General features: G+C 35.5%; 1 protein-coding gene across 2 annotated transcripts in view; it reads left to right on the top strand.

The window, feature by feature from the left end:
- pcdh15b (protocadherin-related 15b) overlaps window positions 1-15,665 on the top strand; it is a 225,185-nt gene that overhangs the window by 28,948 nt on the left and 180,572 nt on the right. For both annotated transcript variants that reach the window (XR_014201008.1, XM_082151481.1), the window contains exons 3-4: window positions 566-580; window positions 930-995. Coding sequence is in view for 1 of the 2 variants with exons in the window: in XM_082151481.1 (XP_082007607.1) it covers window positions 566-580; window positions 930-995 (81 nt within the window). In the remaining variant the exon portion in view is untranslated. The remainder of the gene's footprint in view (window positions 1-565; window positions 581-929; window positions 996-15,665) is intronic.

The raw sequence follows: 15,665 nt of genomic DNA, 5'->3' as shown, positions 1-15,665 counted from the left end.
CTACAAGCATGTTCAGTATTTTCAAAACATATTATTAACTTGACGGATCTGGCAATGTTTTATTAATTTGGTTGGTGTACATATTGTAGTAGTTTGGAAATTAAATGTCTGTTAAGTGCTAAAAAATGTATGCTCTATTGATTTGGAAATAATTCTTTATGAATTGATAATCTGCCCCTTTAATCATAATTTGTGTGAAAATGAATAAAAGTTGTTGGTGTTTTACTGCCACTAGTGTTTATTTCAGCTAGAAACTGCAGTGAATTATATGTATTGTTATGTTTTTGCCAAAAAGGGAAAGTTTGTGGTCCACTTACTATATGATCACCTTGAGGTCCATTAGAAAATAAATGTACTCAAATGAACACCACTTGCACTGCTTGTCTTCTAATATTCTCCATGTATATGTCTCTACTCTTTGGTTATTTTCTCTGTCTTATCTCATGAGCATTGGATGAAAATTTGATTTTGTGCTTCTTTCTCTTTTTTTCTTCTGTCTTTCCCCACCTTTCTGTCACTCCATCCTTCTCCTGCTCTCTGCCGATGACACTATCTGTAACTCCAGACTGGCAGTATGAGGGTAAGACAATGTATCTTATCTTTCTGTTACTCTTTTGTTCTCTCATCGGGCATGAGAGCACACCTCTATTAACCCTTCGCAACCCCAGTGGTAACAGCTCTCTCTATACACATAAAGAAATCATTTTGTAAATCTATCTTTGACTTGTGGTCCCGCGGTAGCAGTGGTGGATAGGTTACAGTACTCATAGATCTTTATTTTTTTATGTGTGGGTTGTGTGACTTAATGTGAGCTGAAATTGAAATGTCTTGTTTAGTATGAGTTACATCGTGGTCTAGACTGGATGAAATTCTGATGTTTCTTTTTTTCCATTCCTTATTTCCATTTACTCTGTGTCCTTGCTTTTCAGAGTGCAAGCTCTCCAGAACAGGCCCACCTGCCACCATTGTAGCCATAGATGAGGAGAGCCCTAATGGTAAGTCTTGTTGGTTTCTTTTTTTAGCAGCATTTCATGAAACTAAAATGAAGGTCAGTGAGTTTGAAGGTGTGTGGTCAGAATTCTTAACAGCACTTGAATTTAGTCATGAAAATCAAGTCTGCCAATTTTTGGTTTGGCTCAGATTATCTGTGATGGACAATTCACTAAAAATGAATTGCGCCCACTCAATGCGGCATGTTGTTGTTGTTTTGTTGCTGATTAACCAAAGGAATTATGCCATTATGGTAATAACATAAACATGTTCATAAAAATGGGCTGAATGCAATTTGAATGGTGCAATTCCTGATCGTGCAGGTCTGTTCTGAATGCTGGGTTGTGGAAGATTTTGGTTCGCAAGTTCTTTATTTGATTTTAATTTGATTTAGTTTGGTTAAATTTAGGAATGCACCAATCATGATTTTTCATGGCCGATTTATGTCTTGTTTTTAAGCTAATTTATTGGTCTATTTGCACTATTACAGACCGATCTGGTCCTAAATGAAAGGCAACCACTGCATTTTAATCAAGATCCAAACAAATATGCTACACACATGTAGCATGAGTTGTTTTTGTTTTAAATTAGATGGTATCATTTATAGATTTAAAGAAAAGAAAAAAAGCTCTGACGTTAGCTTTTTTGAAATTATGCAATATAAATCATACCTGCTCAAAATAAAAACATCTGAAAGTACTGAATGAAAAAGCAAATCTGACAGTAGGTGGCACTTATGGACCAGTTGCGAAAAAGCATTTCCTTGGTTATTGCTGTACACAAAGCAGCGCTGCGCTTTAATGACTAAAAATAACTGGTTCATAAGAGTCATTTGGTTGTGAATACACTGACCATGCAAGGACAACTCTAAACAAAGACCTGTTTTCTTGCCATTATTTTGTGGTAATGATCTTTTACATTTAAAAGAGGTGTGCTTGTGCAGAAAAAAAAGCAAAAAAAAAAAACTGACAAATGACTTAATTTAATACTCATGATACAGTGCAAAGAGTTCCTGGTTAAACTGTATTGTGGGGGTTAGTTAATAAGAGGCAGATTGAAATACAGTGTACAAAAGTGGCGCAACTCTCCTGTGCGGTTTCCTTTCTAAATGACAGTGACTAATTGACAATGATTAATGTGAACAGATTTGCTCCGATCCACAGGAGAACATTTTGGGACAAAATTATGTGTATGTTGCACTGATGAAAGCAATTTTTGTTCTTCACACTTATCTTAGACCTCCCATGGTGCACCTCACCAGGGTGCAGATGCACAGATGGTGTACAGTACGTTGCTTCTTTGATGGGCCTTTTCAAGTACTGTCTTTTCATCCTCTCTTCATCTGCTCTCTGTTCTGTGTGCTCAAATTCCGAGGTGCAATAAGAAGGTTTCAATAGAAAATGGACAGCTTACAGGTGTTATAAAGGGTCAACACTTTTGCTGACCTCCTACTCAGCTAACAGGGAACGTTCTCTTAAATGTTCTGGTATGATTCTCTCAAAGTTATGAGCAATCATTCTTTCAGTGATGGTAATAGAAAGTTTGGTCAGAGCTATCTAGTCTTTAAAGGGGACCTATTATGCAAAATTCACTTTTACATGGTGTTTGAACATAAGTGTGTGTCGGCAGTGTGTGTACACAACCACCATAAAATGGTAGAAATCCACCCACTCCTCTTGTTTTAATCCCCATAAATCATAAGTAGAGTCTCAGAACAAGCCTTTGTGTGGAGTGTGACATCACATATGCGTAGGCCTCGCCCACTACTGTTGACGGACTCTGCTCTATTAGCATAGGCCCCGCCCTGAGTGACCTGTACACAGTCCGTCGTGTTTATCTCCTCGCCAGAGCATTTAACAGCAGCGTTCAAGTAAGAAATGTATTCTTAGATAACTAAAGTTATTCAGTCAAGAACAGTGGGTGATTTTCTGTTTTTCTTTTGTTGTTTGATTCATATTATAGCATATATATCAGTAGGTACTGTATATTATGCTGCTTTCACTTTAATTCACAGATCTAATATACACATGTGATTTCTTTACTTGCTGTTTATGTTCACAGACATAACCGACTGTGAACTTGGTGGGTTTTTGACATAAACTTGTGTGTATTTGACAGTTTAAACGCAATAACATGTGAAAGGGAACTTAGATTAATACTCAAGGGACACTCTATCTGACATCCAGCTTTCTGTGCGTGTGCTTCGGATGTGTGCGCTCAGAAAATCATATATCTAAAGTTTAGACCGATAAGGCCTTGAAACGCATGCATATATATATATATATATATAAAAAACGTTCATGATGATGAACTGCAATGTCATGTGAGTTCGACCGCGATAGAGATGATAATCAAAACCAAACAGATGTTTGAGTATCTGAGGTAAGAGCTGTAAAGGCTCCTTCTGGAACGCGAGGTTTGAGAGCAGTAGCTCATTTGCATTTAAAGATACATGCATGAAACCAGCATGTTTTTCCTTCCACTCAAAAATAAGCTTTTACGACATGGTATAATAATGATCTGTGGGGTATTTTGAGTTGAAACTTCACAGACCCATTCTGGGGACACCTGAGACTTATATTAAATCTTGTAAAAAGAGCCATAATAGGTCCTCTTAAATTGTGTTCTCAAAATGTTAGCACAAAAAAAAAGTTATTTATACATTGTTCACAGAACATTTTTTTATGAAAAATGTAAGTTGGATGTTCATCTGTGTTTTTTTTTTTTTTATGTTAATACTTGTTTTAGAACATTCAAAGAACTTTCAAAAGTAACATTCCTATAATGTTTGCAAAATAATAAAGTGGAATATTACCTTAGCATTTACATTACCCCAATTTTTTTTTAAATGCTTTAAAATGGAGATGGGGGTATGTGGCGAGGACGGTGCGTGCGATTCCCTCGCTCCGTTCCAACGGAGTCTGGGTTTTCCAATGTTTGGAGATCATCTCAGCAAACAATTGTATTTTAGTATGAGTGAATCTCTTCTCTCTGTTTGTCTATAATACCATATCATGGCAGAAATAGATGAAATAGTTGAGCTTTTGTCCAGAAGTTGGAGAAGTGTTTGCTTGGTCAAATTAAGGAAAATCGCTTCTCTTAGGCTTATTTCAGAGCTTCTATAAGTTGGCAGGATTTGTGGTAATCTCTCCTTTTGCAATTTACCTTGAAATTTCTCTCCTACAGCTATGAATCTCTACGCAATTATTAGAGTAAAGAATAATCATATTCATCCAAGAGTATTATCCTCCTTAATATATGCAATGCGACGCTGCCTTTACCTCAAATTACAGATAATATGCTGTTTTCCTCCATTTTCTCTCATTTCATCCTCCCGTCTCTGAAATCCACTCATTATCTTTAAAACCCCTTGAAAGCTACACCACATAAAGGATCATCATTTGACTAAAAATGTGTCAACTTTGGAAAGCTCAAACTGTAATCAAAGTTGTCACAGGGAAATAGTGATAAATGTTTTAGATATAAAATCTTCTGCCTCTCTCTCCTTCCTTCTCTGTCTGTTGTTTAATGCACTTAGTTACACTTTACACAATACATGTTTATAATCACAATATAATTACTTGGGTAAGTACTGAGTACACATATGAAACATCATCTACTTGGAATGGACAAGATGGACAAGTTTTTGTCCAACAACTGACTAAATGATTGCTGAGGTTGACTAGTTTTGGAGTTTTCAAACTGATGGCTGTAATGGTGGTGCATTAAAGGGAAATAAGAGAAGCAACTTAAGCATGCGTTTTATTTCTTCCTTTCGAAGGGCTGCATTCTCTCATTTTGTACTATTTTTTAATCGCTAGTCAATGTAAACGCAATCATGCCATTTTGTCACATCTCACTTTTTTTTTTTTTCTCTCATGCCATGAGTAAAAATTAGTAAAAATTTCCATTCTGTTGTGCTTTATCTAAAACACAAAATGTTGGGGTTCTGGTGCACCCTAATTATGCGGGGTCTAAATATATGCATGAATTATTAATTCATAGATTTCACGTATTGTCAGTCATGATGGTCTGCAGGGGCCCTTTCTATGACTTCTCACTGCATTTATTTATTTATTGCATGTTGGTTGCATCACAGGGAAACTTTTCTTTGTGAGAATAATCAAAGGTTGTTATTAGAATTGTATGATGATTTTTCAGTTGCATAACCCTGGTCTGTTTAAAGTATGCACCCAAAAACAAATCTTATCAAACACTTGGTGTATTCAAGTCTTTGTATGTATGAATTGTTTTTAAATATCTTTAAATAAATTAATCCTGAAAAAAAAAAAAAAAAAAGTATTTAGATGTATTACAACCAAGCATGACTCATTCCAACCTGTGAGATGTCAAACCTTCTATACCCCTATAGAATATATAATTTCTCAGGTTGTTGCTATGATTGTACTTATCTATTAATTAAATATTTATTACTTATGTATGAAACTACTCTCACGCTATACTCAAAATCTGGAATGTCCCTGCAACTGCTGGGAAATTCATCTAAATGAAATAAACGATTTTTCCAATGGCAGGAAACAAATAAAACTGTAACCTCAAGGACGATTTCACTTAACGCTTGTCTCAGCAATTTCTTCAAATGGCTGGAATTATGATTCTAAATAGCCTTCCACTGAAAAAAGGAACGATTTCATCTTTAGCCTCTCACCATTATTTAGTCCTGTAAGGCATTGGAGGACCATTACACAGTGATCATTATTACATTAGCACCTCATTATTGTTCTTGTGCTCCTTTTGTGTACGGTGAATGTGAGGTATTGGGGTGAGGACCCTGGTGTTGATCGAGTGTACGTTGGAGGTTACCGCAATGGTTGCTGGATAGATTAATTGTCAGAACTCGATGAAGTTTGTGGCTCAACGGATGACCAAGCAAACCTGGTTTAGCATCCCCTTGAGTGTCCCCAATATAGGTGAGAAGACAAAGGTGGGATGCTCGGATCTGTGGGTAATTATTGCTACGTTTGAGTGACAGTTAGGCGGTTGGATGGAAAGACTATTGATCTAGGCAATATAAGTCTGGAAAAAGTGTGGGATTTTGGTGTCAAGGTAGAGTTGGATTTGTTGGAGGCTTTTGAGGACTCTTAAGAATAAACTGACCTGTTGTCTCTGACTGCAAGGATGAGGGGTGGAAGGACATCCATTTATATCCCAACATTCGACATGTCTTGCATCAACTGCAGCAATCATCTTCATCTGACCATGCTCTCCTCTGGCTTTTATTCAACGTCCCACATGCTCTCTGATCATCCTCTCTGCGTCCAATTAGAGCCAAAAAACTGACCAAAACGAACCTTGCTTGCTGATTAGATTTGCTCATACCTCAGTATGTCACTTAGTATGTTGCATTCGATGTGATTTATTAGTTTTGTCCTCATCTTTAAATTAGGGCCAGCATCCATTTCTTTCTTTGAAAATGTGTTTTCTTGTCTCCTAGACCTACTGAGCTGCTCAAAGTCTGTCTTGAATATTATCTATACCAATGGTTCTCCAAGGGGGACTCAAGATTACTTAAAATGGATTACTTGTTGTGATAGTCGATGTTACCGGTGTTACACAGTGTTCAGCCACACACCAATTTCATTACCTGTCCACCACGGCACCTCCCCCCACTGTCGTTTAGATTTTTCATAGTATTAAACATAATTTTGTTAAATTAATAGAAGTTAGTTAGTTAAGAACAGACACTACAATTAAAAACTGAACACGTCTGCTCAATGCAGCGTGAGCCAAATGAGAATCATAGCACCGATCAGCAGCAGGAGTCAGATTTCATTTATTACCATGGTGTATGTCGTGTTTATTCGTTTTGTTAATAAAGCCATCTTATCGGTATTCGTATATATATATATATATATATACAGTACTGTGCAAAAGTCTTAGGCATGTTATTGTAATAATCCAGTGAGATTTGTGTATGCACAAGGAGTCTGACAACAGCCAGTATGATCTGATCTCACCATCATCGAGTCCGTCTGTGATTACATGAAGAAACAGAAAAAACTGAGACAAACTAAATCCAGAAGAACTGCGGGAACGTCTCCAAGATGCTTGAAGAAACCTTCCTGCAAAGCTACAGTACTGTGAAAAGTACTGGCACTTGTGTTAAACTTGTTAACATGAGTCATTGTGGTGACAGATAAATTGTTTCATAAGTCAATATTTTTGGCTCCAGTAATGTGCAACAGATAATTTTAGCTGTAGCCTATAGCTGTTTCGAGTTGACAAAACCAAACCATTCCAATCAGGTTATGACACAGATCATCAACTTTCTCTGTCAACTCGGGCTTAGATCCTGAGTTAAGGAGTTTAGGTGTGACATCATAGTGAACAGCCAATTACATGCTGTGGATATGGCTGAACGATTAATCGCAATAAAACCACTCGCGATTTGCCCCGCCTCAGAAGTACAATAATGCTCATCATTCCAGGAAATCCCTATCGCTGTAGCTGAATAAACAGAAGATTTAAACGCTTTGATTAAACATGACTTATAAATACACGACTGCCTTATTCTGTGTAAGAAGGCACATCATATCTCACAGAAGGATGCTCAACTGTCGTTATGAAGTGAGTTTGGAGTAAATGCATGTTATTAAATGGGTTCATAAATGCTTCTCATGTTTTGGAAAGATGTTTGACGCGTGTTGTTTTTTTCAAATGCACGTTATAAGTGACTCAAACTCACAGTGCTTTCAGATGGAGCAGCGTTTACAGAGCCATACATCAATGACAAGCTGCGCATAAAAAATAATCGCAGCCTTTGCGATTTTAAAATCGCGATAAGCCATCTCGAATTAAGTGCAATTACATGTAAAGTGCAATTAATCGTTCAGCCCTAGCTGTGGAACAGTGAAACCACGTTTCACCTCTTGAAAATTCACCTCTTAAAACCCTTTATCGGGCGAGGAACCATATTTGGTAACTTAATCGCGCATTCAAACGGAGTCTCCCCTGCCTGTTTGCGTTGTCATATGAGCGCATAGATTTCTCCTAGCCAATCAGCAAAGATCAGGCTACGTCACTGATAGTCACATGATGGCATCTGACCAATCAGAAGTTGCGCGGAGCATTTCAAACTTCAGTGTCGTTCCGGAATTTGGAAAGTGAGGTTATGCGCTACTACCTACTCCCACATCAGCGCTAATAACTTCAAAACAAAAAATGGTGAGTTGATGAAAGTCACACATTCTATGGTTGAATAGTTGTGCAACATGTTGAGATAGGTGTTGTTTGCATAGATTTCTTGAAAGTATTGACATTTGTGGCATGAAAAATGGTGAGACCATATTTGATCATACGCCCTGTTCAGGTAAGATTAGCGCATGTCCATATTTAGACATACGCCCTATGCGTCTAGAAAAGCCGTACTAGGGTATTTTTTCTACAAATAATGCATTATAACCACAGTCTATGATTATAACGTAGGACAATAGTATTTACTAGTGCATTGGATGTTATCACAGGTTTGAATAACATTATAAAGTGATCCAGTGGGAAACGTAACACATTTATAGACATTTTCAAGCCATAGATATTGAAATATGTGTGGTTTTGGTCAGTTTTATGACCTTTATAACAGTTTTTAATACTTATAATGATATTTTGCACTTCTTATTATATATTTACCCTTTATGTGTAAGTTTTATGCCCTTGAAACAGTTTTTATCATAGTTAAATACCATGTATTGGTGTTTTTTGTAATGTAATGTAATTATGTAATGTATTAAAATAAACATTTTTAATAATTTGAGTAATATTTCAAAGGATTTATATTTTTAGCACTTAAGTGTTATGACAGACCAGTCCAATGTTACTCACTTATTTTTCTTATTATTTATATTTCAGTAGATCTGCACTTCACAGTTACTCAACAAATAACTCAAACTGGGCTTGATATTGACTCAAAAATGTCGCATCCCCGAAGGAGCTCAGCATCTCAAGGCAGCCTCAGCACTTCTGTTGCCATCCCCACACCTGTCCGGGGACACCGCAGCACAAATCCAGCAATCCATGTACGGTTTGACATGTCCCTGTTCCACGCCCCTGTCTACACAAACCGCCAGACCTGCAAGTACTGCAGCCGGAAGGGGAATATCATGAGGTCGAACGTGGTCTGCAGGGTCTGCAAGGTCCATCTGTGCCTCAATGCTGGCCGCAACTGCTTCCTTAAGTACCACAAAGCAGTGGCCTAATTCGCTGGACTTGAGAAAATTTGTTTTCCTAATAATAATTTAAAATGTTCCTAATAATAATTTAAAATGTTCCTAATAATAATTTAAAATGTTCCTAATAATAATTTAATTTAAAATGTTCCTAATAATAATTTAATTTAAAATGTTACTAATAATAATTTAAAATGTTACTAAATAAATATTTTTATGTTTGTAACAAGTTTATGTGTTTTTATTATATTTTTTATATATACACTTTTTAAGGGAAAAACATTACCCTAGACTGGCGAGGAACCATATATGGTAACTTCATTGCCCTTGATTTCCAACCTAAAAAAATTAAAAATTTAAAAACTCACAAATGTTTAGAAATCTTATAATATCCTCCAATAACACTCTATGGTTGAAATTTTGAATTTCCAAGTATTTCAATGAGTGCCCTATAAAGGGTTAAAATTTATTTGCTATATAGTGACCTTTCATTGGAGTATAAACAGGTGGAGTGACTTTATTGCATCAGACATGTGTCACTTTGCTCACAGCTGATTGGCAGCCATTTTCGGAGCACAAGTTACTATGGCTATGAACACCGCTAAAAGCTGAGCCACTTTCATGGTGATTCATCGTCCGTTTTGTCAGTTGGACTGCAGTACGCATTTCAACCACTAGCTGTCAACATTATATACTGCACCTTTAAATATCCAGCAGCGGCTTTCTTAAATGCTTTCTGCTGGAGTGCACAGAGTATGAGCCATGTGCCTCATAGCTTACACTAACGGCAGCTCCGGGTGAACTTCTTTGGATGAACAAATGTTTCTGTCACTGTGAGTAAACTAAACTATACACTGAGAAAAACAATAAGTAGAATTTACTCAATTTTTATAAGGCAAGTTTTTGCACTAATTTTTTTCAAGTAAATTTCACATTGATGGAAATTAAGTAAATCTACTTAGCTAAGCCGAGTAAAATTCACAAAGTGAATAAGTACATATAACTTGGCCTGTTAAATTATATTGAGTAATTTTTACTTACAAATCTGATATAATTAATATAATTAAGTAAAACCACTTGATATTTTAAATACATTTTACTTGTTTTATGCAGTGCTGGTAATTATTTTAAATTAAATTAAATGTTACTCTTATAATGTGACAAAATAATACTGTGACAATGTGCAGTTAAGAGTAATTTATTAAGAAATAAGCATCCACAGAAACCTATAATGACAATAATAACAATTCAGTGTGTTCGGTCTCTCTCTTTGTCCCTCTCAACCGGTTTACAGCAACGGAGGCACAAAGGACTGAATGCATTTGAGAAATATCCTGAAATTAAGAAAAGAGAGAGAGAAAAAAACAATAATCAGTAAACAGCAAATACTTTTAAATTAAAAGTTAATTAATTTGCATTCACATTATTCATTTCATACCAAATCATTAAAAACATCCTGCATGACCTTACTCTCATAGTCATTTACACACATTAATGCTAACATGTGACACACAGCAGATATCAAGGCTACGAATTAGGAATTTAGTACGAATTATTGTCATTTACAATGTGGTCACGATTTAGTAAAAGCAGGGACCGTATGCACGATTCAGCTAATGAATGAGGAAATGAATTATATTGTGCACGATGAGGGAACGAGAACCTTCTCACTTAGGCCTATTGTTAATTCGTGGCCAATATTTCGTGAGCTTAGAATTATAAGGTTCTATCTCCACTTTTGGTCGAGATTGAGTTTTTGACATAATCTGATCCATTAGGTGTTTATTAATGCCTGTGTGGTGTTATTTTTGTAAAAAAATATTTTGTTAGTAGTTATTAATAAAATAAAAAGGTTCCATCTCTCCATTGCCAGCTGGGATGTAAAAACTTTGATGCTCAATATCTCGGAACTACCCTAAACGGAGATAGAACCTTTCAACCTTATAATTCTAAGCTCACGATTTGTCATCTATAAAGAAAATTGCACACAAAATAACAAATATTAAACAAAAAGATCATGATTTAAGTGACATATTCATGGTTTTTAGGTGTAATTACTGATAAATCGTGTAAAACGTAAAGTTTAAAACTGAGAAAAAAATTTGGCTAACGTCTACAAAGCTAACTCGTCATTAACCCTCTTGAGTCGGCAAAAGCGCCCGCGCGTTTTGCTCGATTTTTTTTCACGTAGCAGCAAATTAGACTTATACTCCGTCATTTTTGGTCATAAAGATTACAGACTTAAGAAATATGAAAAAATAAACTGTTAAATGTCTACTTTTTCCACTTTCAATCGAAATAAAACATTGTGCTTTTGTAAAATAAAGAAAATAAACAGGGTGCTTTCTGCCTCTGCGTCTCCCTGAACTTTTTTCTGGAGCACGTCTCTAAACTTACGAACACTAAACTTTTCAAATGTATAGCATGAAGTGATGACAAGACAATCGTTGAATTAATCAAAAAAATCATTATAAATCCGTAATATAATGCAGTTTTTTTACTGTTGCTTACCTGTTGAGAGCCGTTGTAATGGAGATTCGAAATCCCTCAATCATCGCGTGTGTTCTTCTTTCTGCGCATGCGCATGCGCAGATTCCTTTCTTCAAGGACTACATTTTACTTGATTTTTTTTTTTTTTTGCTTCAAGTACTTAATTAATGCATGTAAATATGCCAGAGAGTCAGAAGTCAATTTCACTTGTCTGTTGGATGTCTAATATTTACAAGTAAAAAATTAGTATATAATTAGGATTTACTTAATATACTAAAGTTTTCATTTTTACAAAATTATTCTTAGCAAAAGATACATGATTGTTCCTGTTTTATTTACTTTGACATAAAATCATTTTTTACAGTGTAACACAAGACTAAAGATTATATAGTTCAATGTGGCTCGTGCGTCTTGTTTTGTGTGAAACATGACAGGGATTGGGAATGAACGTAAACAATGTGACGCGTTGTACGCAAATCAAAGTATTTACATAATTAGCGTCATCGATTACGTCAGCACGTCATTTAGGTCATATAGTCCCAATTAGCTTCAGTGTTTCCCCTTCAATGTGGAGCATAGCTTGGCACCAGACCACCCCCTTCCCCACATCCATTTCTTCTAACGACAATCTGCCAGGCCATATATAGGTTTATAGGGGAAATAAGCCTGTCTCAGCAGCTAGAGTCCTTCCCAAAACCACTCCATCACTGACATCCACCAAACACTAGAGTTTGCATGGTCTCTTATTTTTACTAGCTGACTATTCATCCAGAAATGCACTTATCGACTAGCCAATGTAAACTCTAGATCCCCAATTTTTTTGTCTTACATTTCAAAATTTCTCCACTAAAGATTTGTTGTATGCACTGTTATGCATTCGCAGTCTGAGAGGCATCTTATTATGCACTTTTCAGGTAAGATCTTGTTTGGCCGAAGGTACTGAAGTGACGGTAGAGTTAACAATTCTTGAAGACTGCTTGTGTGGTTTGGAGGATAAAGACTATTGTTGACATGGGTCAGCCAGTGTGAAACCGGTCACAGAGACATTTTTCCATAAGTCAATATTTATAGCTCCAGCAATGTGCAACAGGGAATTTTAGCTGTATAATATGTGGCTACAGTGAAGTAAACACACAGATGGCCTATATTTGATTTGTGCATGTTGTGAAAAGAGCTGGTGGAAACTTGTCCATGTTGTCAGTATTTTGTCTTGTCATTCCAAACCTATAGTACTTTCTTTGTTTCATCAACTAGGGATGTTAATTTCGTCTTTTGTTTTCTAACCAACAACTGAAGCTCATTAACTAACAAGATTATGTGAAATTAGAATTAAATTAAATTAGAATGGATAAGTGTCTGTGACTGAATAAAATCATATATATATAAAGTAATAAATATGCTAAATATATTTCTTGTAAATAATTAACAGATTTAAAAAACGAAAGAAAAAACTCTGCGACAAGTAGTATATGCTGAGTTTCGGATTATTTTTGTGACGCGCCCCACAAACAAGTTCACCAAAAGGAAACCGAGATGGCAGAAAGCGAAAGCGCATCCTGTTTGTTCTCTTTATTTTACAAAAGAAAAGTTTTGTTTTGCAAGCATGGTGTTTCCAGCATCTCAGATGAACTCCATATTTGCACGTTACATTTTAACATGTATGAGAACGCAACATTCATCGTTTACACTTTATTTTTACAGTTAAATAATTTCCAGCATTTCACTAGATTTGTAGTGAGATGACGTTGTAAACCTGTTTTTAAAGAAACTGCAATATCTCTGCCAAAATAAAAGCTCCAACTGTGAAATATTCATGTTTTATTTACATATATTTTAAAGTGAAGTTGCATCACAATCTTAATATATTACTTTCTTAGGAATAATAATAATAATGTATTCTTTTCAGATTGTTTGGCTTCCTAAAAACACTGTTGTACATTTAGTAATGTCTAGGTGGTCACTGAAAACGGGTTGGTGCTCTACATTTTGCTGTCAAGGTCCACCAGATTTATATATTTAACTTTAAAACTTTAACCTGATTGTTTCCCCTGGGATTTCCCATACAAAACATTATCATGGGTTAGGTTAAGTGAAGCAAAGAAGTGCATGATGTTTTTCTCATTTTATTCCACAAAAAGACAAATCTTTCAGCTTTCTAACGTCTCAGAAATAAAGCCTTGCAGTCACAACTCGAGAGGCAAACGAAATATCAATTCTGAGTTTCATGTTTTTGTTATAAGTTGGGAATTGGAGAACAGAGTTTGCTGTGCAGCTTTATTGGGATGCACAACTTTGGAGATGGTTTAGTATGTCTTTGATCTTGACTGTTATTACAGGTTTAGTTGATTCACAACTAACTCTGGATTCTTGCGTACGTTTTTATGGATGCTTCACAAACAGTATATTGCTATAGACAAGCATTATAATCATTATGTCAATTATTTGAATGAATACAAAATGTGTCATAATCACAATGAACATGAGCTAACAGAAGTTTTAAAACTAGATTTTACTTTTTATGCTAGTGCAAAAGTCAACACCACAATTTTGGATGGTTCCCTGGGTGTTGCTAGGCAGTTGCGTGTTCTGGATGGTTGCTAGGACATTACAAACCTCTTTCAATGTACATGTATGGTGTTACTAAGTTACTAGTTACTAAGGTCTAACACATGCTTTTTAAGCCTTGTTTAAGCCTTGACGTATTCACTCTGACGGTGAAAGGTGCTGATAGTCGACACTGTATATGCAAGGTAGTAGTGCAGAGAAAATATCAGATGAACCATCTAGAAGTAGTTTGATAAATTTAAACATTTTCCAAACTCAAATAAAGTATTGATTGTCTGCTAGTAGTTGATCATGTAGGCTACAAGAGGTGATCCAAAAAAAAAAAAACCCATCAAACACTAGCAAGTATCCAGTATTGGGGGTAATGCATTACATGTAATGTGAGTTACATAATCAGATTACTTTTTTCAAGTAACTAGTAAAGTAATGCATTACTTTTAAAAGTAACTTCCCTCAACACTGCTAGTATCTACACTAGCTATGTCAGGTTTTTTTTTTTTACTCTTGCATTTCACATTTAAAATAATAAAATTGCATTTAAACAAACTTTAAAATGCATTTAATTTTACAATGTATTAAACCAGTTGTACATTTATTAAATGACCAAACTATACCATATTTATTTAATGAATGAATGAATGAATGAATGAATGAATGAATGACATTTTTTAGGTTACTTTACTATTTTGAGCTTTCACAATACAAGTAATGTGTCTTAATAATAGTGTTCGAACAATATAGATTTAAATACCCAATGTCAATATCTTAGAGAATAGGGTGGCTGATGGCTATAAAGCTGATATGACACTACGCTTGTCACGGTTATCTGAACTCATTCATCTTTAGTGTCATTTTCATGGACTTTCAGTTAGTTTCCATTCATCACATGTGTTCCTTTGTGTAATTTTCCCGCCACTCATGGACACAGCTGCTCGTCATTCAGTTCATCACCATCATGTATTTCAGTTCCTCCCTGTGCACCCTCAGTTGTTTTAACCTTCGTTTCACAAACGCTTTGTAACACTTTCTATCAATTCCTGAGTTTATTGTATTATTAAAATCACTTCGTATTGGATCATGTGTACCTTCGTCTTCATCCTCATCTTCATCTTGTGACAACACTATTACATTTAAAGATAGTAAATAACACATGCGTAATTTTTACAATGAAATCTATATTTATTTGACATAATTACCCAAATAATTGGAAATAATTTGAAAATAAATCACTTAAAGGGATAGTTCACCCAAAAATGAAAATTCTATCATTGTTTACTCACCCTCAAGTTGTTCCAAACCTGTATGAGTTTCTTTGTTCTGCTGAACACAAAGGAAGATATTTGGAAGAATGTTTGTAACCAAAGAGATCTCGGTCCCCATTGACTACCATAGTATATTTTTTTTCCTACTATGGAAGTCAATGGGGACCGAAATCTG

The sequence above is a fragment of the Leuciscus leuciscus genome (genome assembly GCF_965113295.1).
Source record: "Leuciscus leuciscus genome assembly, chromosome: 21".
Lineage (NCBI taxonomy): Eukaryota > Metazoa > Chordata > Actinopteri > Cypriniformes > Leuciscidae > Leuciscus > Leuciscus leuciscus.
Note: the sequence above shows the minus strand (reverse complement) of the source record. Positions and strands in the feature narration are given on the sequence as shown.